At 38.2% G+C, this 22,041-nt stretch overlaps 1 protein-coding gene across 2 annotated transcripts in view; it reads left to right on the top strand.

Annotated features, from left to right (window-relative positions):
• CDH13 (cadherin 13) overlaps positions 1–22,041 on the top strand; it is a 438,138-nt gene that overhangs the window by 237,629 nt on the left and 178,468 nt on the right. For both annotated transcript variants that reach the window (XM_054269469.1, XM_054269468.1), the window contains exon 6: positions 16,647–16,791. In XM_054269469.1, coding sequence (XP_054125444.1) covers positions 16,647–16,791 — 145 coding nt within the window. The remainder of the gene's footprint in view (positions 1–16,646; positions 16,792–22,041) is intronic.

The raw sequence follows: 22,041 nt of genomic DNA, 5'->3' as shown, positions 1-22,041 counted from the left end.
CTAGTTTTTAATGATCAAAGTTGTTAGTACCTTAAATATTACAGTGGGATTAGCTTCAGTGAACATGAGATCAGAGTATTATTGCTTCTAGCTTCTATAATATTTGCTTTATTTCATGAAAAGTGTCTTCTTAATGAACTATTGGCCAAACCTGTGGGTTCCACAGGGCTCTGCCCCAGCTCAGACCTGTGCTGTCCTTAGTGAGAGCTGCAGGTTCATCAGGGGAAGTTTGTGCCCTCTGCAGTTTTTAGGGGAGCAGCTGCATTTCCCCAGTGCTCACACACTAAGGGCAGAAGGGATTCTTTACACAGTTCCCTTGCTGTCAACTCTCCCATAATTTAATTAATGAAAGGAATGAAGAGGGAGAAGTTACATAAGGCCCTTACTTAGGATTGAGAACGTTGAGTGCTTCTTTCTTAGACGTAAACTGCAGGCTCTGCTCTAGCTATGGTGCATCAGAAAACCAGATTTGATAAGATTACAGCAACTTCAAGGATCTGCTACTGGTTGAAGTTTTTCAGTTCCTGAGTAGTAATCTTTTGTTTAATGTTCTTCGTGTATTAAATCTCCTTAATTCCAGAAACATTTAATCTGTGTATGCAATAAGACATTCCTGTTGAAGTGCCAAATGCTTTGTTTGCACATTTTTAAGTTTCAGGAATCTGTTAAAAATACCAGAATGTCCTTTGTAGAAGATTATTTAGATCATAGGCTCTATTGACTGGTAAAATTATGTTTATTTTCACAATGAGAAAAACCAGGAGTATTAAAGGAGAATAAGGAAAACCACTGAAAAGGAGTCTCCTTCCATTCCAATTCTCATTTGTTGAAAGAAAATGTATATTAATTAAAAATTTAGACACTTCATTTCTGTTGCAAGGCTCCTTGCAAAAGACAAATTATTTTATACATCTAGTGTGTGTTGGAAGTGACAGATGAGATTAATATGCTTCTTAAATTACCATTACCAAGGGTCAATTAATAAGTGAACTAACCTTGTGAAAGTCATTCTGAAAGACTAGTTACTGATCTGTAATAGTCCCTGTCAAATCGCACAGAACTGAGAAAATGAGAAATCTGTCAAATAAATAGGATACCTACTAATTGCATTCTGCATAAGGTAAATGAGCTTTGGTGGTTGTTGGTGGAAGGAACAAGAAATAAGTCTGAGAAATGTTGCCATTAATAATATACAAATTTGGAGTAAAATTTACTTGAGGGAACATGAATGCACAGAAACCTCCCTTGGTAACAGAAAAGTGAAGTTTCTTGGCAGGCAAAGAGTAGGGGATATGAAGCTTGAATGATCATTAGAGAAATATTTCTTAGGTTATTATATAGTTTATTACCTTGGCAATTACAGAATCTACCTATTTTTTCATTTTTTGATGTAATTTTCTGGATCTTTAGAGGTTAACTTATACAAATTAAAGTTTCATCATGACAAGAATTAAACCAGCCATATTTGTTGTATGATGGTAAAAAAACCAACTTCCAAATTTCCAAATTTCTCTCTCTGGGAAGAACTTTATAAAATACCCAGCTCCAAATCTGCAGGCTGACCAAGACTCATGTTAATCCCTAATCTTATTTCCTGTGATCGGGTTATAAAACTGCAACAGGTATAGAAGCAAGATCACAGAAAACCAGTTTGCATTCTTCCAGGAAACCCTGAAGATTTCAGACAGTTCCATCAATAAAATCAACCACTTTTGGGTTAAATTTGGGTGTTCACAGCTATTGGCAACTGCAAATATGATTTTGCACTGTCGGTTTCAGTGTGAGCCTGTCTCTAGGTTACCGGGTTCTGTCTGTTAAATCATCCAGCTACATCTATTAATGAATAAATATTTTATACAAATATTAAATACCATGAAAAAGCAGAAATTGGCTGTATGATGTGAACCTTGAAAAAGCAGCAAGTCAAACATTTATTTGTGCAGCAAATTCCAGGTTTGCTGTGATGGCAGAAGTGGCTGGTTTTGCATCTAAAGGAATGAGTTTAAGAAATTTGGAAGTTTATGGAATATCTATAATGCTTTTGGATAGGAGAAGCACACCAGCATGTGCTGCCACGAAGCTTTGAGCTGGAAATTCCATATTCCAGCCCTAGAAATGTTGATAAGGCAGTCAGAGAGTGGCAGCAATGCCGTGTCACTGAAGGGATCAGGCAGCACAGCCACTCAGGGCTGGGCTCAAAGCTAAAGGCTGAAATGTGCTCAATGGCAGCCTTTGATGGGCAATTCTAAAATCTAAATGTGGTTCTGAAAAGGAACCTGTTCAGAGAAAAAGGTTTTAAAAAAAGATGTTTCCATCTATTTATTCAGTTCTGCTCTCTATGATCTTCTGCTGGGTAAAGCAGAACGTGAAGCAGAAAAATAAACTTAATGTCACTTTTCTTGTCTGTTGTTTCATTAGAGATAGAACATTTTTAAAACATTGAAAATCCTGTATAGATCAAGATTTTTTTTTTGTGAACAACTTCATTTTAGTTAAACTCTTACATGATATAATTTACCTGCTGTCAAACCCAGTTAAGTGACATAGTTTGGTGCTATCATATTCCTGAACATGTCAGGATTTGATGAGCTATGAATGTTATGTTTAGTATCATGCATTTTTAAAAGGTTTTTTTCCCCAACATTCTACTGAACACTCACTGAATCCTTCTCTGAATGTCTTTTATTTTTCTGCAGGAAAATGTTCCTGTTATACAATTTTGGTTCCTTGCTGAAGAGACAATCCATATTCATGCTTATTTTTTGACCTCTTAGTGAGAGATGAAGGTCTGATCACTTCAAATACATTTCTCGCAAGCATATTTTTCTGTGCTTAAAACTCCCAATTTCTCTGAATTGTTCAGCATGGAGCTCATTTATCTCCTGATAAAAAACAATGATTTCTAAGTGGTGTCTGTAGTGAAATCAGGGCAGTGAGCAAGCCCAGAGCAGTCTCTGTCATGGGCTGCTCCATGGATGGCGAGAGCTGCTGGCAGAGCACAGAGTGCCATCTACTGAACGCGCCTGTGAGCCAGTACCCTGCTCGGCAAGGAGGGGACACACAGCCTTGTGAACACAACATTTATCCTCCAGAAAATGATTCTCGGGTTTCTGTGGTTGAGATGACCCCGAGGTGTCAGAAAGTCTCATTTTTCCCAGCCCCCACGACCAAAGAAGTTGTTGAGATTCATCATCTCTGCTTCTCAAGGTTGTTTATTTTCTCTTATCTATTCCATTCTGTCTCTGACCTGCTGAGATCTGTCCAGCAGGTCAGGTTGTGGCACACTGACCCCCCTTGGGGTGGTGTTGGCTTTTTATACTAAAAACTACCTGTACTTTATTTACAATAATTTTCCAATGCCTATCACCTATGTCAGACAGTCTGTCTCTACTCTAAACCAATCCAGAAGTGTCACCATCACAGCAGAAGATGGAGGACAAGAAGGAGAAGAAGGACAGGACATGTCCAGGTTCCTCCATCTTGCCTCTTGAACCCCCATTCTAAAACCCCAAAATTCTACTTTTGCACCCTGTGATAAACTCACTATCATTCTACTCAAACTCTTGTGGCCTGTAACTCTTCACACAAAGTTGGGAATTGTTTCCATGGGCTAAAATCAAAGGCTCAGGTGTGTTTGACTCTGTGCCAAGGTCTCTGAGCCCCTGCCAGGGTCTGGAATCACCCAGGGCAGCCAGAGGAATGTCCTGGGTCCCAACAAGTGATCAGCCCACTCAAGGTTTTACTGCATTTCCTTTTGTGCCCTTTTCCTTCTTTGGCCTAAAATGAAACAAACACAGAAATTTTGAAATAATTCTTTCTGGCCTTCTTTAGGTTTGAGAAAATATTGTGAGAACTTTCTACCTTCCTAAGCAGATTATTTCCTAATTTTAAGTTGGTTTCTTTTTGCAGTTGGTTTTGCTTTCTTTATAGAATCATGGAATCTTCCATGTCCCTTCCAAACATGGGTTTAGGATCTTTTGTTATTTCATGCCAGGGGATTTACTGGGTGCAATAATGGCAAACCTTCAGTTTTACAAAAGACCTCAATTAAAACCAGAATAGGCTCTTTTTGATAGGCTCCATGGGATTGATGGATTGCTACTGATTTCAGCTCCAAAATCAAACCCTTGGCATTGATTGGACTGAGTTTCTCTGTGTGTTCTGCATTGACCCAGCAAGTTACTTAATAGTGACAGATTTACAAATAGGTTACTCCAAATCAAAGAAATTATCTTATGTTTGAACCAGCAATATATTGATGAGAAGTCACCTTGCCAGGCCAAAGGAGAACCTGTTTTGGTGATGTAGCAGAGCTGAGTGAGGAACTCTCATGCAATTTGCCATTAATTGTTGTTTTATTGGACAGTAAAATCCAATCATTCTGTTTGCTGTGTCTGGCAAATTAAAAATAAGAAGGTGACAGGAACAATGGAATAGAGACAGGACTACACCTAGTCACACAGCAGAATTTGGTGAATAAATCTTATTTTCCTTTTTTTAGGCACTGTCTAAAGTGTCTAAATAAGACACAGTCTGTACTCAAAGGGACTGTTGCAATTACACTGGCAGAAATAATGACACTTCAAACTTAATTATTAAATACATTTCTAGCAAATCATACTGTACTGCTAAAATATCTCCCTAGTGCATAAAAAAAAAAATCAGATTTTAACACACACCTGTTATTTTTAGAAAATATCTGTGCTGGGATGTAAAGTCCCTTAATTGACATAGGGGAGTGTGATGGAGTAAAATACCACAGGATGATTTTCCACCACCTTGTGACTTCAATGCCACTTTGGGAATAAAAACATGAAAGTTGAATAGTCTGGTTTGTGGAAGAAATCCCTGTGTTGCTTTGGAGCATCAGCTTCGAAAATCTCTTCAAGGACTTCTAGGACATTTCAAATTTTAAGAAATTCCTGCACCCCAGTAGATTTTAACAGCTCAAAACAGTGCAAGATTTCTCCTCCTTTGTGTATTTGTTTGTTTAATTCTCCATTCTTACCACAGAAATCCTCTGTATTTGAAATTATTTGCCTTTATTTAAATCCCTTTACTTTGTACTTTTATTTCTATTTTGCCTTTAATTGACCCCTGGTACTCTGTTGGTGATTATCTTTGTGGGTCCCAAAAATCCCTTTCTTGGCTTTTGAGTTGCAGTCTTGGAATAGGAGAAGGAAATCTTCCCGCAACACTTGCTGGGATGAGTTCTGGAATTTAAAATTTACTCCTTTTATCATCATTTGGTTTGTGGGTGCATGACAAAGGATCTTGCTGATTGCTATAATTCAAAAAGGCTTTTTTCACTTGCAATTTTTGGTGCTTAGAGCATTTAATTAATTTTTTGACTGACAATATCCAGGCTTTACATTTTGCTGGAATAACAGACTTTCCAATTCTCCCTTTGCCAAATGCAATATTCCACATAGGAATTTTTTTTCAGTTGATACAACGGGTGCAGCTTGATGTAATCAGTGAAAAAATAGACATCTACAACATAATCATTGTAAAAAAAAAAGCTTTGATTGCATTTTTGGACTGAAAATCATGTCTGTTAGTATTTGTGGATAGTGAAAAGGGTTTGAGAAGGGTAAAAAAGACAAAAGATGACATTGTGGGTCTTGGAATTCTGAAAATTGTTCAGATAAGGTTGTCACAATTTGGAGTTTGGAAAGAGCATGAAGGACAGAAAAAGCATGAAGGACAGAAAAAGAGAAATCTTTATCTCCAGAAACAAAATGGGTGTGGAAATTTGGCATAGATAAAGTCCTGAAAGTTGGTGACAAATCAGTAAGGCAGAAGTTTGTGGATCTGTTTTGAGATCTGCTTTTAAAAAAGTGCAGCACAGGAATTGTTGTTGTAAAATATCTTTAAGATCTCAGAATTAAGGGAAAGTGATGGTGGAGCATAAAATTTACTGAGGAAGTGCCTTCCTAACATGTTAAATGAAGTAAATTATGGTTGACTGAGACGTTTAAAATAAATAAATAAATCCAGTGAGGCATGCTAGAACTGCAAATTGCACCCTGAGATTAATAGTTTTAACAGGTAATTTTGTCATAAGAGCTGAAGACCAGTGAAGCATTTCAGAAAGTTCCTGGGTGAAACGTAAGCAAGGAAAATAAAAGAACATGAAATAAATTCTGTCTTTCCATGTGTCACTACACAGCAGATGCTTGCTGATCCTTCAGGAATCACATTAGAGCCATTTGACTACTCATAAAAGACTTTTACTGTGTTAATTCACCTAATTTGAGACTCATTGACTAAATCTCCCTTTATTCACAATTAATGCAGAGAGATGGCCCAACATGTTAACAGTGACAAAGACTCAGTTAAGAGAGAGAGAAGAGGTAATTTGAAATGACATTTTATTTTGGATCAGGCTGCCCTGGGAATATCTTTCCGCTACATCCATGTCTGCAAACTACTTTTCTGCTATAATAATGTGGAAACTGTTCAGATAATTTCTTTCTTTTTTCCTGTGAATGAAATATAGATTTAATAGGGAAAAAGCACTACACTGCTGGAATGAAACAGAGAAACTGCTCATTGTGTGTGATCTGGGATGTGCTGATCTGTCTAGCTGCCCTTACCAGGAAGATCAGCTGTCTGAATTATAAAAATATCAGCCACAAACACCCTTTTGGAAAAAAACCAAACTACTGGGCATAATGTGAAATTCAAAGCTGACTGCAGAGAAAATCAGCAAAAACTCCTTTAGTTGGGATGACAGGGCAGGATGAAGAGAGTTTTGTTACCTCCAGTGCTTGCACATCATCACAGCTGCTGAGGGTGTGGAGTAGAGCAGGGAAAGCGTGACTCTAACTCTGAATACTTCTGGGCTATATTTGAAATATTTACCCTCACACATGTCAAAATTCTTAATAAAACAGCTTCCAAGCTATTGAGGGAGATCAATAAACTCACTTTTACTGACGAGTGTAACAAAACCCAGCAGGGAGGGAGTTGTGATGATGCTTCCCACACCTTCTATCATCAGCATGGAAATGTGTCAGCTTTGGCTCACAAACAGGCAAAAAGTGCCAAATGTTTACTAGACAGGGTTTGAGGAGGAAGGAGAGGGCTGTCCCATGGTCAGACAGGCAGATTCCAGTTGGTAATGTGGGTGCTCTGAGTAAAGGAGAGGATGCCTTGGGAAAGGAGTTTTAGAAGGAGGTTTAGCAGCAGAATAAAAATGAATGATAAATAAATAAATTTTAATACATGAATGAGAAAGGGACTGTGTAGATACAAAACCAGAACTCTTAACAGTTTATCACCCCATCCTATGTGCTGGAGAAGACACCTTGCATCACAATCCAATCCTTCTGTGATGGGAGATTGGCAGCTCTGGAATTTTAATGGGCTTTGTAAAGCATGGCCCTTGCAGCCTGGTCATCTCAACTCTGTGAGCAGAGACAAATATATCTCATCTGGTTCTCTTTTCCTGCCTTCTGAGACCAACAGCCAGGGGATGGGTAGATATCAGTCCAATTGTGTCAGAACCCCATGTCTTAAAAAAGGAACCCACGAGGCCGCGGCAAAATGTCCAGTACGGACAACATTGTAAACAGACCAGTGAAGAGATTTTTGATTTTATTTCTAGCACATCAGTCTCATAATACAAAAAGGAGACATGACAGCTCACTGATCCACCCCAAAATGTCTCTCCCAGGAGGGCTCCTACTGCAATACATAAAATCATCTCAATCTAGAGTTCAGCCAATCACACACAGAAAACACATATTGACAAGCATTCTATCCAATCTTATAAAACATACGTAATGGTAGCTAAAACAAAGACTGGTTCATAAGAGACAATGAGCAGAGCTCTATTCATGCTAACCTTCTAAAGATATACATTAAATAACCTTGTTGCCATCCTAAAGCCAATTCTACAGAGACCTATTGTTATTTGTCACGTCTACTGCTTGGGAAACTTTTCTGCTTGCATGGGAAACTTTTCTGTTTGCTTTTGCAATGCTAACAAAACTTCAGTCTGAGGCCCATACTTTTTTAACCATTTCCTAAAAACCCTCTAACCTTATGGATTCCAACACCAACCTTCCAAAAGGTGAAGTTTAGGAATGCTATGGAATGCATCTTACAAGGCTGTGACAAATATAGTGTATAAAATATGGTGATAGCATTTCAAATTTTGAATAGCAGTGCAATGTTATTTACAGGAAAAGCAAATTTTTCACCAACTCCACCAGGAGAAGACTTGTCTCTGAAGTGTTTTCTTCACTGACACTTGGATCCCAAGCACTCTTGCTTTGCTCTTGGATGGGCTCTGAAGGAGTCCTGGCTGCAGCTGCGCCCTGGAGCACGGACAGGGTGGGGAGGATGAGCTCCAGGATGTCACCCCAGGAATGTGACAGGGCTGGAAAAGGCAGCAGTGACCTGCAGAGCCTCCAGTGCAGCCTGTAAAATCTGTACAGGTGCTTTTGTAACTTGTTTTGTTACTCAGACACAGGCACACCTGAGCTGTTCCCTCTGTTGTGCTATCAGCCTGGGTGATCCTTGACTTCAGAGACCTTTTCCTCCTCGTTTGCAGGAGCAGATGTTTTAAGCAATAACAACAAAGCCAAATCCACGTACGTGTGATATATCCCTGGCATTTGCACTGACCTTTATTTCTTATGCCTAAAGAAGTTATTTCCTTGGCACTGATGCATTTGGGATCTTGCATTTCAGTTCCTGGTCTGATTAACTGCAGGCTCTCTCTCACCCTGTTGCTTCTTGCATCCTTCCACGAGTTGAAATCTGTTCAACTCTTGCCACTTCCTCCACTTTTGGAGTTATTTTTGAGCAGCCTGAATGGTGAGCAGTGTCAAACAATGCCAGGAGCTATTTAAAAGTGCAAAGCCATTTTTTTCAGTTTTTCTTTGCTAAATGTCTTTATTGCTTTTGTGGTGCAGCATAGAGTCTAAAAATTCTGCCCCAGCTTATGTCTTAATCCTTTATTTCAGCCCTACTTTGTCTCTTTTTGATTTCTTGAATATTTTTGTGGTGATTAGAATTGATTGCTTTGGTAAATCCTGATACCTCCTCTGTCTCCCTCACCCCCTCTCCCTTTTTGAGGGGATCAACATGTGCTGCCTTGTGATATGGGAAGATTTTAATTAGATTTTAATTTACATGATCATCCTTAATACTTCTGGTCTGTGTGAAGTGCACGTGGCTGCTTGAAGAGCTGTGCTGTTCCTCAGATTTGAGGGATGTTCTTCTCATTTGTTCACTGAGGTTATTTTTGGAGTGGGCATTCTCATTTCAGCTCCTAGATAATACTTAACAGGATGGATGCTTCAGAAGTTATTTTAATTCGATTTTTGTAGCCATATGAGAGATTCTTTGAGGCTTTCTGTTGTAAGGATGCATAAAATTATTTTCACTCGTGCTTTTGTGTCTTTAAAGTTGTAGAATAGTGTGTAACTGGGGGGGGGGGGGAAATTATATACTGAGAGGACAACTGGGTTTTCAAAGATCTTTCAAAGGTGTTTTGATTTTAATAGGATACATTATCCAGTCTCATAAGGCACTTTGAAAAATCACACTGTGCACATGTTGGTAGCTTAATAATCTTTGTAAATCTCATTTTACATTACTTGCTCAGCAAGAGATGGAATATCTCTATCAGTCTTGTGTGCAGAGATCAAAAACCCAGATTCAAGCTTGATTTAAATTTTGTCTGGTCTGTGGCTTTGGTGAAGTCATTTCATCTCTGTCTCCCACCCTTTGCTTATCTTATTTCTGTGACTGATTCTCTTTTGAAACACTCTGGGGCTGTTGGTCCCATCATAATTAATCAGGGTAGTTCAGTTTGAGCACCTCAGACCTGCTTTATGCCAATCCTAAAATGTGGATTTTGTGGGTTTTGGAGGGTTTGTAAATGCACCCATTTGCGCTGTGATGGTGGCAGGACCCTGGAGCAGCTCCTGCCATCCCATCTCCTGCCCACAGAAGAAAGAATTTTGGGATAATGTTAGAATCTTCCCTTCTCTGCTCCAAATTCCTTTGTTCCCTGTGACTTTTTGCATGACATTAAACCCAGTTTTCCCTCATGCAGCCTGACTGTTTGTGTCCTAGAAAGTGACATTTCTCAGGGGGACTGGAGTTCACAGGGACACATCTGGGGCAAAACATGGACACGAGCTTTGGAAAGCTGCAGGTTACTAGGGCCTGATATTATATAAACCTTAAATGTTCTGTGAATATCAAAAGGAATCTTTGAAAAGAATTGTTTATTACAGATATTTAAACCTTAAAATAAGAAATTTAAATTAACAGTCACAAGAACTCACAAGTAAATCTTGTCTGGCCCAAACTGACTTGAAATACCCCTGAAAATACCAATTACTGCTTGCTGACCCCTTTGTTCTTATAACTTAAAACCAGCCTCAGGAAGAGGTGGTAAAAACTATGAGATGAAGTTATCCATTTTGTGGGTTTATTTTTTCAGTTGATATACAAAAATCTGCTATAAAATCCCAAACTGTTTATTTTATATTTTAATGAGACAAAAACATCAAAATAATTTTTGGAATTGAACACAAGGCAGAATTCATTTCGGTATAAGATTTTTATAAGTATGTAATTAATGTATTTTTTCTGCACTTTATGCCATCATTCTCTACAATTTTGGATTTTTTTATATTCCTCCTCTGTGATTTTTTTCATGGAAAAGGGGCCACTTTATACTTAGAACAGAAAAAAATTTCCAGGCTTTAAGCTGTACAGAAAACAACACTTTTTTAAACAATATTGTGATTCAGAGACACAGCTGGGAAAGGAAATGCATTTCCTGTGACACTAATGGTGGCACAGTGCATACATTCAATTAGATAATGAATTCATAATTGCTTGGTTTCCAGCTATGGAGCAATTTAATACATTAAACCCAAAAAATATTAAATGCATGGCATTGTGGCTTCATTTTTCAGCAAGGAGCACATTCCAGTGATGGAATTTCCCAGGAATATTGTGGCTTTCCTGGATTGCCAGTGCCAGGTTTTCCTGTGGAAAAAGTTTCTGATCTTATCTCAAAGCAGCAGGAGCTGCAGGTACCAGGAGCTTTTGGAACTGGCCTGTGCTGATTGAAAAATGGCCAAGAAAATGTTCTTGTGCTTTGCCCTACAAAGGAAAGGTGAACAATGGAGAGATTTACTGCACAAAAAATCATGTGGAAAATGTGCAGGAAGCTGTTATTTAATTAAATTTAATTAAGGCTCTAAGAGCTTTTTAACTTGGGCTGGTTTTATTTAAAGAAAAAACAATTGAAATAACTTGGGAATGTTGATTTGACAGTCACAGAAAACCCCCCTTGGTGGCAGGTTCAGATGCAACTTGAGCTTTGGAAAGGCAAAAGGTTCTTTTTAGTCAAAAGTGTATAAACTTGGTAGAACTTGCTGTTATACCTCACAAATTAAAATATGATGTGGACCCTGACCTTTGAGTCCACTGATGTGACTAATTATTAAAATATCAAGCCCACTGCCTTAAAACCAGGGATAAAAGCACATATTTTACTGTTTATAATATTAAATTCCTCTTTCTTTCCTTAAAATTTCTATTAATGCATCTACAACCCTTTGCAACTGAAGTGATCAAAGATGAAGTGACTCTTGCTGAAGAATTCACTCCTTGTCACTTTGCAGAGATAGAAGTCTTGGACTTTTAAAAAAAATTGTTTAATTAATGCACAGAGTTAAGAGATAGTTGTGCTAAGAAAATAGGAACTGTGTAATAATTAATTTTTGAGATGGATGCAGTAGCAATGAAACCTGTGGAAGATTTTCCTGGAGCATTTACATGGCTAATTAATCCCTTTCCACCTTGGCTCTGGCTCTGAGTGCAGGTGAAATTCTCTAATTGCAGGTAATGGTGCTGGGTTTGCCATCATCTGTACAGTTCTACCCTGGTGGTCGGCAGAATTCTGCTTAACTCTGAAAAACTGTTTATTTTTGTTTGGCATCCTCTCCCTCCATCTCTTATGGAGCAATATAACAATTAGCTCATGTTTTATTCATTCTCTTAAATCAGGAAAATTTACTTGTAATTAGTTTCTCTTTGTCTGAATTATTGTCTTCTCTGAGTTGTGTTTGTTAGGTAATTGCATAAAGTTTTTACTACAACCTTGCACTATAAAGAGAATTTCTTTACTACATTTTATGACCTAGATATGGCCAAATTTTCTTTTCTTACCAGGAAATTGCCTGAATGAAACATCCATAAGTCCTTAGTGTCAATCCACAATTAAAAAATTGATAATAAATAAACCTAACAAGTATTTTCATTAATTAATCTGATCAATAAATAAATCAGCAGTGATTAGAATCGCTGAGGTGGGGCAGGTGGTGGTGTTGCAGTATTTTGGATGGTGCAGTGCTCCTGTGAATCTGGAAACAAGGAACAAGTAGAAAAACCATCTGTTGAAACAAATGGAAAACTTCCATGAGAAACATTCCTGTGGGCAACAAATTGGAAATTAAAATTAGATGGCAGGTAATGACTAAATAACCTGTCTTAGGCTTTAAAGATAATTAAGCACTAAAAGATATTCCAGATTTACTTATAAAAATCTCCAAATTTATGATATAATTTTATGTGGGCCATTGGCTGGCTGGCTGCAAAGTGAAAATAGACATTTAAATGCAGAGAAGGAAGGTGGCTCTCCAGAATCATTTCACCAAAAGCAATAAATGAATGAAAACAACCCTTCTGTGAAGAGAAACCTTTGAAATTACTTGAAGTAATGGTAAGAACGAGACTGGTTATCTTTTCATGTAAATGTTATTGCTGACTGCAGAGTAGAAAGGATTCAAGACTGTTTAAAATAAAGCAGAAAGCTTAAAATGAGCAACTTTGAATAAGCTTAACTTCTGATGAGATCATTATGTTTGGGGTGATGAAAGATCCTTGCTTTGCATATGCTGAGGGCAATTGGATGGGAAGCCTTGAAATAATCCATTTTCAGAAGGGAGAGGGTTCAGTGAGAGTTTGCCAGGAATAGATTTTATCCTGCCTGCAGTTTGGGGGTTTATGCTTTCCCCTGTCCCATTGCTGTGCCTGATTTGATCAGTGATCAAATGATCAGGGTTTCTGAGCCGTGTTGGGGCACCAGCCAAAGTCTGCTTTGAATCTGATCATGGAGTTTTGTGCTGGGAGGTGCAAAGTCTCTCCCAAAGCCTTGATTATCCTTTGTGGCTTGCATGTACACTTGTGTCAAAAATGAAATTGGGATTTAGTCTCAAGAGCTGCTGAAAATCACAGGTTAGATTATGATAAGCATGACTTCATCATCATCATCATCATTGAGTCATGGTTTAGGCTGGAAAGGACCATCTCATTTCCACCCCCATGAACGTAATTCCATGACTTTTAAGTGGGAAAGCATCAGTTTTTCACAAAATAAACAGCTGCAGAACTCTGCAGGTTGGGCTTTTTTTATCAATTTGTTCATATCTGTCTTTATGCTTAGCACATGTCCTTGGAGCTGCATTTTATAGTCAGGTAGGAACTTAAACCCTTTCTGAATGTGCCATTCCAATTTCTTGTTATCAAAAGAATAAAAGAATTAATTCAGTATTTTTCCTGCATCAGCCAAGTTTTACATTAAAACCAGAGAGGCTTTCTTGCCTTCTGCATTGAAAGGCTGAAATCTCACAGTTCTGTTAGTTGGGACAATCTCATTTCCCACCTGGTTTTATTTACAGCCTGTTCAAAGTGCCAATATTGTCTCTTAGTTGAATGCTTTTCTCACTTGCATGTGTTGGGTTTTTGGAAATAACAATACACTTCTGCTGTTATTTTGTGAGCAGATTTTGTGTATTTTTTGGTTTTGTTTTAATTTGGGGTATTTTTGTTAGTTTTTTCATGAGGAAGCTATATAAAATATCAGACAGCTTCTTTCACAAACTGATCACATAAAGAATGATGGCCATAACTTCAGTGCTGCAGGTTTTTATTTTGAAAAATTTGTAGAATAGGTTTAAAAGGAGCTGGTGAGTTAACTCAATGCTTAGGACAGGCTTGAAAATTATTGTACAAAGATGAATAAAATAAAGTCCTCAACAATCTTAATAAAATGAAGAAGATATCATGTAACTGTTCCTGCAGACCTGTCATGCCAAATTTTTTGGACAGTTGCTCTTAGATGCAGTGGACTTGGCAAAGATAAAGTAAATCTATTTCAGTCATTAATAAGAATCTCCTATTCTTTTCTTTAATCTGTGCAAGTCTGAGAAAAAACCCCAAAAACTAGTGTTAGATCAGCCTTTGTTTTAAATGACTTACAATTCTGATAAAGCAGCTGAAGCAGTTTTTTAAATTTAGCAAAGTCTTTGTTCTTTCCAATGAACAGCACAGTCACTTGATACTGAGAGATAGATTAGGAGCAAATTATCTTGAATTTGAAAATTAATTTCCTGGAATTTCACAGGGAAATATTACTATTCTTTCACTTCCCAAAGCAATTAACATGGTTTTGATGAGTCAGTTTTACTGTGATAAAGTGTCCAGCTCTGGAGTCTTCAGCACAGGGATGATGTGGAGATGTGGGTCCAGAGGTGGCCACAAAAATGAGCAGAGGAACACTTCTCCTTTAAGGACAAGCTCAGAGAGTTGGGGTGCTCAGCCCCAAATCTGATCATGGAGTTCTGTGCTGTGAGGTGTAAAATTTCACCTAAAGCATGGATTATCCTTTGTGGTTTGCATGTAAAGAGAAGAAAAGGCCCCAGGAAGACCTTAGAGCCTCTTTCAGGGGATTACAAAAAGGTTGGGGATAAACATTTAGAAGGGCTTGTTTGATAGGACAAAGAGAAATAGTTTTGAACAAAAAGAGATTTGAACTAGATCCAGGGAGAGGGAAATTAAAATAAGGGTGGTAAAATACTGATGTGGTTTGCCCAGAGATGAGGTGGATGTTTCGTCCCTGGAAAACCTTCAAGGCCAGGTTGGGTGGGATTTGGAGCAACCTGCTCCAGTGAAAGGTTTCCCTGGCCATGGCAAGGGCTGGAAATAGATGAACTTTAAAGGTCCTTTCCAAGCTGAATTATTTTATGATTCTTTTTTTCAGCAGTTTCCAGCTGTAGCTAAAACTGTATCTGACTTTAATGTAGTTCAGGAGTGGAATCTCTTTTCCTTTCCCATCACATCCCATGGCAAAGATTCCTGCGTTGGCTTTGGAGCTCAGAGCTGAACAAACCCAAAAGCTGAAGGGGAGGTGCTCCCAGAAATCTTCAGCTGTGCCAAAGCTGCTGGAATCATTCCAACCAGAATATTTGTCTGCCTTTAAGCTGTTAATCCATATAATAAAAAATAAGGCTTGGGAAAGGTTTGCAAGAACGATTCCCAGACAAGTGAGGCTAAGCAGTGAGTAGATGTTAAAATGGACTGTGACACTATTTACAAACAGTGCCTGTGAGTAGGTGTCTCACTCATAACAAATACTCCTACTCACACCCAACACATTGAATTAAAAAAGTGGAAGGTATTTATAAGCATAACAGAAAACAGAGAAAGGTGATAATAAGCCATCCATTTTAATAAGGAATTAGGATTCTGACCTATTTCTTTCCCAGCAGGATTTATCACTAAGTTATAAATAACTTACAGGTATAAGACAGGGCAATGAAGAATAAATTAACAGTATAAACAAAATGCTCAGAGACTTCCAGCCCCTGCTGGCTCCATTTTCTCAGGGAAAGACTGGGAGAGAGTGATATTAACATCTGAGCTCAGGTTCATTTTCTGGCTGGCTTAACTCCATTAGAGTCTGGGGATGGGGAGGGCAGGTGAGAATGATAGTGGTGTCTCAGACATGTTTATTGCTGTATTTTATTGATTTCTTGTGAGGGGAGAGAACTGCAGGTATAGCACACAGTTGCAATCTAAATTGATTTCTCTGTTGTTTAAGAAGTTTTGGCGTGGTTTGCCCTGGTGACTCACTGGGGCCTTGCACTGTAGATGGTTTGGGGGATTGATGTACAACAGGATCTTTCTGTCCAGTTTTTGGAAGTAAAGAAAGTCCAAACAAATCTTCAGCTTGTGAATACACCCATCTGATTGAAGATGTTCTTTGATTCTTCCACACTTGATTGGAAGACCCAGAGAAATCTGAAAATGGCCTAACAAACACTTCATGCCGTCACCATTGAAAAAATGTCTGAATGTCTACAGCATTCCCGCCTTTTCATTTGTTGGTTTGTTTTTCATTTTGTTTTCTGTTTGTTTTCAATGAGGCTTTTGAGTGAGCATTAATATCAATTCTACCATGATGATTCTATGTGTGTCCACTGGAGTGTGCTTGATAAAAGCAAAGAAACAAATTCTAAGCAAACTTCACCTGAATAGGATCAAATTTGCAAGGGGTCTTGTTTTGGGGGTTTTTTAAAGCTTTTTAATTCTTTGGGCAATATGGCATCTTCAAGCTGCCAGGGGGTATCTCAGTTTGAATGTACATCTGTCCCTTCTTTTGCTTTGAGGAGAAATCTGCTCTGAGCCTGGTCCAAAAGAAAGGGCTGCAAGTGGCGTCTTTGGCAGGGTCTGGCCACACCAACCCTCATCAGAACTCATTTTTTCTTATCTCCTCTCACTGTGACAGTGAACTCATGACTTGATTCCTTTTTGTGCCCCCACAGCTGGAGGTGGAGGTGGTGGATATGAACGGGAAGATCTTGGACGGGCCGGTGCGCTTGGACGTCTCGGTCATCGACCAGAACGACAACAGGCCCATGTTCAAGGAGGGCCCCTACGTTGGGCACGTCATGGAGGGATCTGCCACAGGTGAGTGCCAGCCACCCACAGCTCTGGAAATTATTGTGTTTGCAGGGAGGAATGATCAATCTGACTCCACATTTGCAGAAGGCTAATTTATTATTTTATGGTATTATATTCCATTAAAAATTACTATACTATACTATATTAAAGGATACAGAAAGGATACTTACACAATGCTAAAAAGGTAATAATGAAAAGTCGTGACTCTTTCCAGAGTCACAGCTTGGCCCTGATTGGCCAAAGAGTCAAAACAACTCACAGAAGAATCCAATGGAGCAATCACCTGTGGCTAAACAATCTCCAAATACATTCCACATGTGAGCACAACACAGGAGAAGCAAATGAGATAAGAATTGCTTTCTTTTCCTCTGAGGCTTCTCAGCTTCCCAGGAGGAAAGTCCTGGGCAAAGGGATTTTTCCAGAGAATGTGAATACGGCAGAGCCTGAATAAATCCTCTGTTGATAAATGCATTATTGTCACTCTGTACAAGTTTTCTTGCTGATTTGGTGGCTCACTGGATTCTTCCTCTGTGAAAAGAAGCAGGAGCAGCACAACTTAAGGACAACAGGTAATGGTTTTTGAAAAACAAGTCTCTGCACTAAAGAAAAGCAAAAGGAAAACACCCAGAAATTAGTTGGAAATAGGAGCTTTGATTTAGGTTCATGTTTTTTCTTCATCTCTGGAATCAATGAAGACAACCCCTAGGATATGATTAAGATTCAAACCAAATACCATGAACAATTTCTGTGCAGAGTGGGAATTTCACTTTTTTTTTCCTGTAGGTTTAGTTACTGGAAGGGTTGTTTTTATTTGTTTATCTAGCATGAGTCTGGAAAATAACACAAATAAATGGGAAGCACATTATGAATAGATTAATGTTGTAGGGGAGATTGAAATACTGAACAATGCTGATAAACAGATGTTGTAAATGCAGATACAACCGTTGCAACAAAACAAAAACACATTGATAATTAAAGTTAGTAAGGAAAATGTTCTGATTAAATTTCCTGTTGATTTTGTCTGATGAGGAAATTCTACAAAAGTAAGATATTGTTCTAAGTTCTAATGTGGGTATAAACATCCAAGTTAAACTCTTCCATTATTTTATGTGATCTTTCTGGTGAATTTTGCATTTTCACATGGAGTTCTTTGCATCTAAAAACCTGTGGGTATGAAATGCATTACAAGCTGCTCCTTCAACAGATTAAATTTTTGAGCTAAATGTTTATTTACTTCACTTGTGATAAACATGTAATGAAGATATTGATGATCTTTTTAGCCAAACAAGAAATGTTTCATATTTGAGAGTACGGCTTCCAGCGGAACACTCTTTCCTTTTGTAGGTCTCAAGTACATTTTTTAACTGGCAATTCTCTATTTTTATTATCCATAAACTCTCCTTGTTTTCCTTTCCTTCCCACTCCCTATATTGAAGTTTACACTTCTGATTCAGTAGAGAAGTTTCTCAGCCCACCTTCCAGGGAGTTCTTCTGTAATAGTTTCATCCATTTTCTCCTTTTGCCGCTTGGTACTGACTCAGGTATCATTTAGCATTTTGATTGTCTTTCCTGTTGGCCAAAGTTTGAATAATTTTTCTCAACTTTCCCTCCCTTACCTTCCCTCCCTTACCCTCCAGGTATTCATCACATTAAACTTCATAACCTCATTTGCCTGGTGTCAAGAGCACCAATGCTTGCAGAATTATTTTGTGCACAGTAGAACCTGTGGAATCAGGGTGGGCTGGAATCAGTCTCAGCTCTCTGTGCACATGGCACCCGCTCAGCCTCCGTTTCCTGGCCTTGTTTTCCATAGTTCTTCCCAACTTCTGGCACAAATCTTCAAATTATTCATCAGGCTCTGCTATTTTATCACAGAGGTTATCAGAGAATATTCTGGGCTGGAAGGGCCCCCCCAGCTGTCGTGCTGCTCCAAATCAAAGGTTGCACTGCACAGCTTGAGAGGAATCCTGATGTGTTGGCAAGTGGAATTCCCGAGTCCTTCCCTTTGCATTGCAATTGTGCTGTATTTCATTGCTGAAGCTGCAAAAGGAAGGATTTGGATGGGGATTTTTGAATGAGTTAGAGATGGGATCTCTGAGGTTTTAGATGATGATGTTTATTTTTCTTGTCTTCTATATAGGTAGGCAGGTGACTTCAGTCACATCTTCACAGCATGGTTCAGAAGCTTAGTTATAAGACCTTTTAAAGATTTCTTGATTAATAAAATACTGTTAATAAGGATATTTATATTTTTGATATTTTGATTTTATGAACTCATGTTATAGTGTAAGCTTTCTTAGTTAATTATGTTATGATACACAAACTTACAGTACTGAATTTTAAACTTCTTGTTTACCTTTGTAATTACTTTAATTTTTTTCTATATTTTAAACTCTAAAACTCTAAGCTTTCTTTTTTTAAACTTAATGTGTTTCTGCTTTAAAGCTACATTCTCACTTCTCTTACACAGAAATTACATCAACACAGAAATTACAGTGATAAGTTGTGCCAAGCCCTTTTAAGAATCTTTTTTATCTGATATAGATATAAATCCACCAAAACTGAAGAAAACATGGAAACAGTGTGTGTTTTATGTATTCATTTAATCGATCTATGAATAATTTGAGAGCCTTTTGAGCACAGTCCCAGTGAGGATGGCTTGCATGGTGTTTAAATAATTTTTTTTTTATGTCGCTAAGGCCATTCACATTTTTGTGTGTGTGACTTTTAAACTCCCAGTAAACACCACTGGTTATTTGGACACCTACAATTTATGTGCCATCACACTCCTGGAGAGGCAATACCTGCCTATAATTACTAAGAGTACAAACTACATTACAATAAGTATTCAGCTGAATTTCAAGCTAGGGCTTGCCAGACCTTATAATTAATGATAAAAATATGTGACTGCTAGGTGATATTGCTACAGATTTATTTCTTGATATATCGTTACTAGGGAAATTTAATAATATAGTTAGTTACAGTAAATTAGCTCTTTTCAGGGAAAATTGTTATGGTTCTGAAAATAGCCCAGAGTTAAATCCTAATGAAGTACACTCAAATGTGTGCTTAAAGTGACCACAGATGTGCTGAGATTTCTATTAGGCCTTTTCCTACAGAGACTGCAAACTTGGAGGCTTTTTATCATAAATAAATGAATTGGAAGACCAGTAGAAACTGTTTGAAGACAGGAGAACCAGTTTGATTTGTTGTTTTATATTTATATCAGCTCCCATTCCTGGATGAGGTTGCAGTCAGCACATATGTACCAGGAAAATAATGGCAGAGCCTGGCGCAGTGACACTGATGGCAATTTTTGGACTGACTTTAATGGGTTTTGTGCTTGCTGCACTGCTGATTTCTCACGTTTTTGTTTTCTGAGTTATGACCCAGTTTATTTCCTGTAGATCTCTGATTTTCCCAGCTGCCAGCTCAAGGCTTGAGGAGCTGTGTCGTGCAGCAGCCTCACCTGAGCACATTAATGAGGGTGGCCCCAATCCCATGGATTCCACAGGCAGGCAGAAACCTTTGGATATCTCACTTTTAGAGGCTGGAAAGTGGAGGAGGGATCAATGAACCTGGCATCCACCTCATTTCTCTTGCTGCAGGCACTTGACAGAAATTATTTTAAACACATCTGACATGATGTGACTTACAACAGTGTGCTGCAAACCCAGTGGGGTAAAATCTTAACTGCAGTGGTTTAGCAAAATTGCTTGAGAATTGCATTTAAAGAAAGTAACTTGTTTTCTGTGCTGCAAAATAGCCTGGATCCATTGCATCTCAGCCAAGGAGCCTGGACTGACAGATGTCTATAAATAATTGCTGGAAATAAAGGGACACTTGGAGACATTTAGAGAGGAAACAGAAGGAATTAAGAAGAATAGCCTAGAGGGTTCTGCAGTATCATAAAATAGTAATTTGTAGAACTGGAAAAAGGCAGGGGCTGAATATCCTTTCGCTCTGGAAAATAGTGCAGTGGTTCAGGTAAATGAAAACTGGTGCTGAAATGGTACCTTTTTATTTAGAATAACCTGCCAGGTTCATTGATTGGCTGTTGTTTTTGGTTTTTTTAATACTTACCCTAAGTTTAATACACAGATGAATACAAATGTGATTGTATATGATAGATGGAGTCAAAAGAGTCCATGAGAGAGAAACAAAAGCCCAGCTGGCCTAGCAAAGTGGCAAAAATAAATTTGGCATCATTGACTTTTACACACCTGTTGCCAGCTTTGATACATTTCAAATATTCTGATACTGTTTTCCAGATTCTCTTTATTTGTGCCCTGCAATCCTTGCTGGCCTGTGGCAGAAGAAGGTTGCCAAAGCTGTAAAATGAATCAAATTGTGAAATGTCAAAGTCTTCTTCTTTCTTTTGACCTATAAATCCCAGGGGACAGAGGGAAATCAAAGGGTGTTTTACAAGTTATCTTTTTGCTGAAAGATTAATTTTTTTTTTAAACTCACAAAGAGCCATTAGAAAAGGATAGTAAATGATATAATATTTTTTATTTAGGTAAAAGTAGAATCTGGAGGTTTCCAGTCTTCTCATTCTGTCTGCATCAGTCTTAGGGTGACACTTGAGTCTTTTTGTCACAGAAGTTTCAGTGTTGTGCATAAATGTTTTTTTGTTAATATTTTATTGAGTTGGGTTTTTGCAGTATAAACTTAGATGTATCTATAGATCTGACCAGCAAAGCAGAAATATCTCAGAAAGTTCACCTCAAAACTATCTCAAAATTTGAAGTTTGAACCTGAAGTTTTTTGATTCCTAGCACTGCCACTCCCAGCAATACTTAGATTTAGAGGAGATTTGAAGTGTCAAATGTTACATATTTAATTATGAAACTTACTGCTATGAGCTCTTGTGGAAAACAAAATAATAAATTGGAGTGAAACTGTGGATGAGGAAGCTCTGACTCAAAGGAAGCTAAAGAATAAATATTTATTTGTTAAAACCAGCCTGTTTCACAGCTTTTCCCCAGCCCTTCCTACTGGAGATGGAACGCTCAGCTTTGGGTATTACTCAGCAGAGCAGTTTCCAAGTTCCTTTTCTTCCAGATATGTTCAGTCTTGGGCAAACTTGAAAACTTGCTGATGGCAAACTTTCAGGCATCCTTTCTTGGGATTAATCATCTGCATTTCAGCAAAACTCCACTCGCTGCCTCAAAACCCTTTGTAATCTGGCCTGTAAATGTAAGGGATGGGAACTAGGTAGAAACATCTGTAATGTCAATATTTAAATTTCCAAGC

The sequence above is a fragment of the Melozone crissalis genome, unplaced genomic scaffold, assembly GCF_028551555.1.
Source record: "Melozone crissalis strain CALT ecotype California unplaced genomic scaffold, PUWL_Pcris_2 ptg000007l_1, whole genome shotgun sequence".
NCBI classification, from domain to species: Eukaryota; Metazoa; Chordata; class Aves; order Passeriformes; family Passerellidae; genus Melozone; species Melozone crissalis.
The sequence above is the reverse complement of the archived record's forward strand: the minus strand, read 5'-3'. Positions and strand labels throughout refer to the sequence as shown.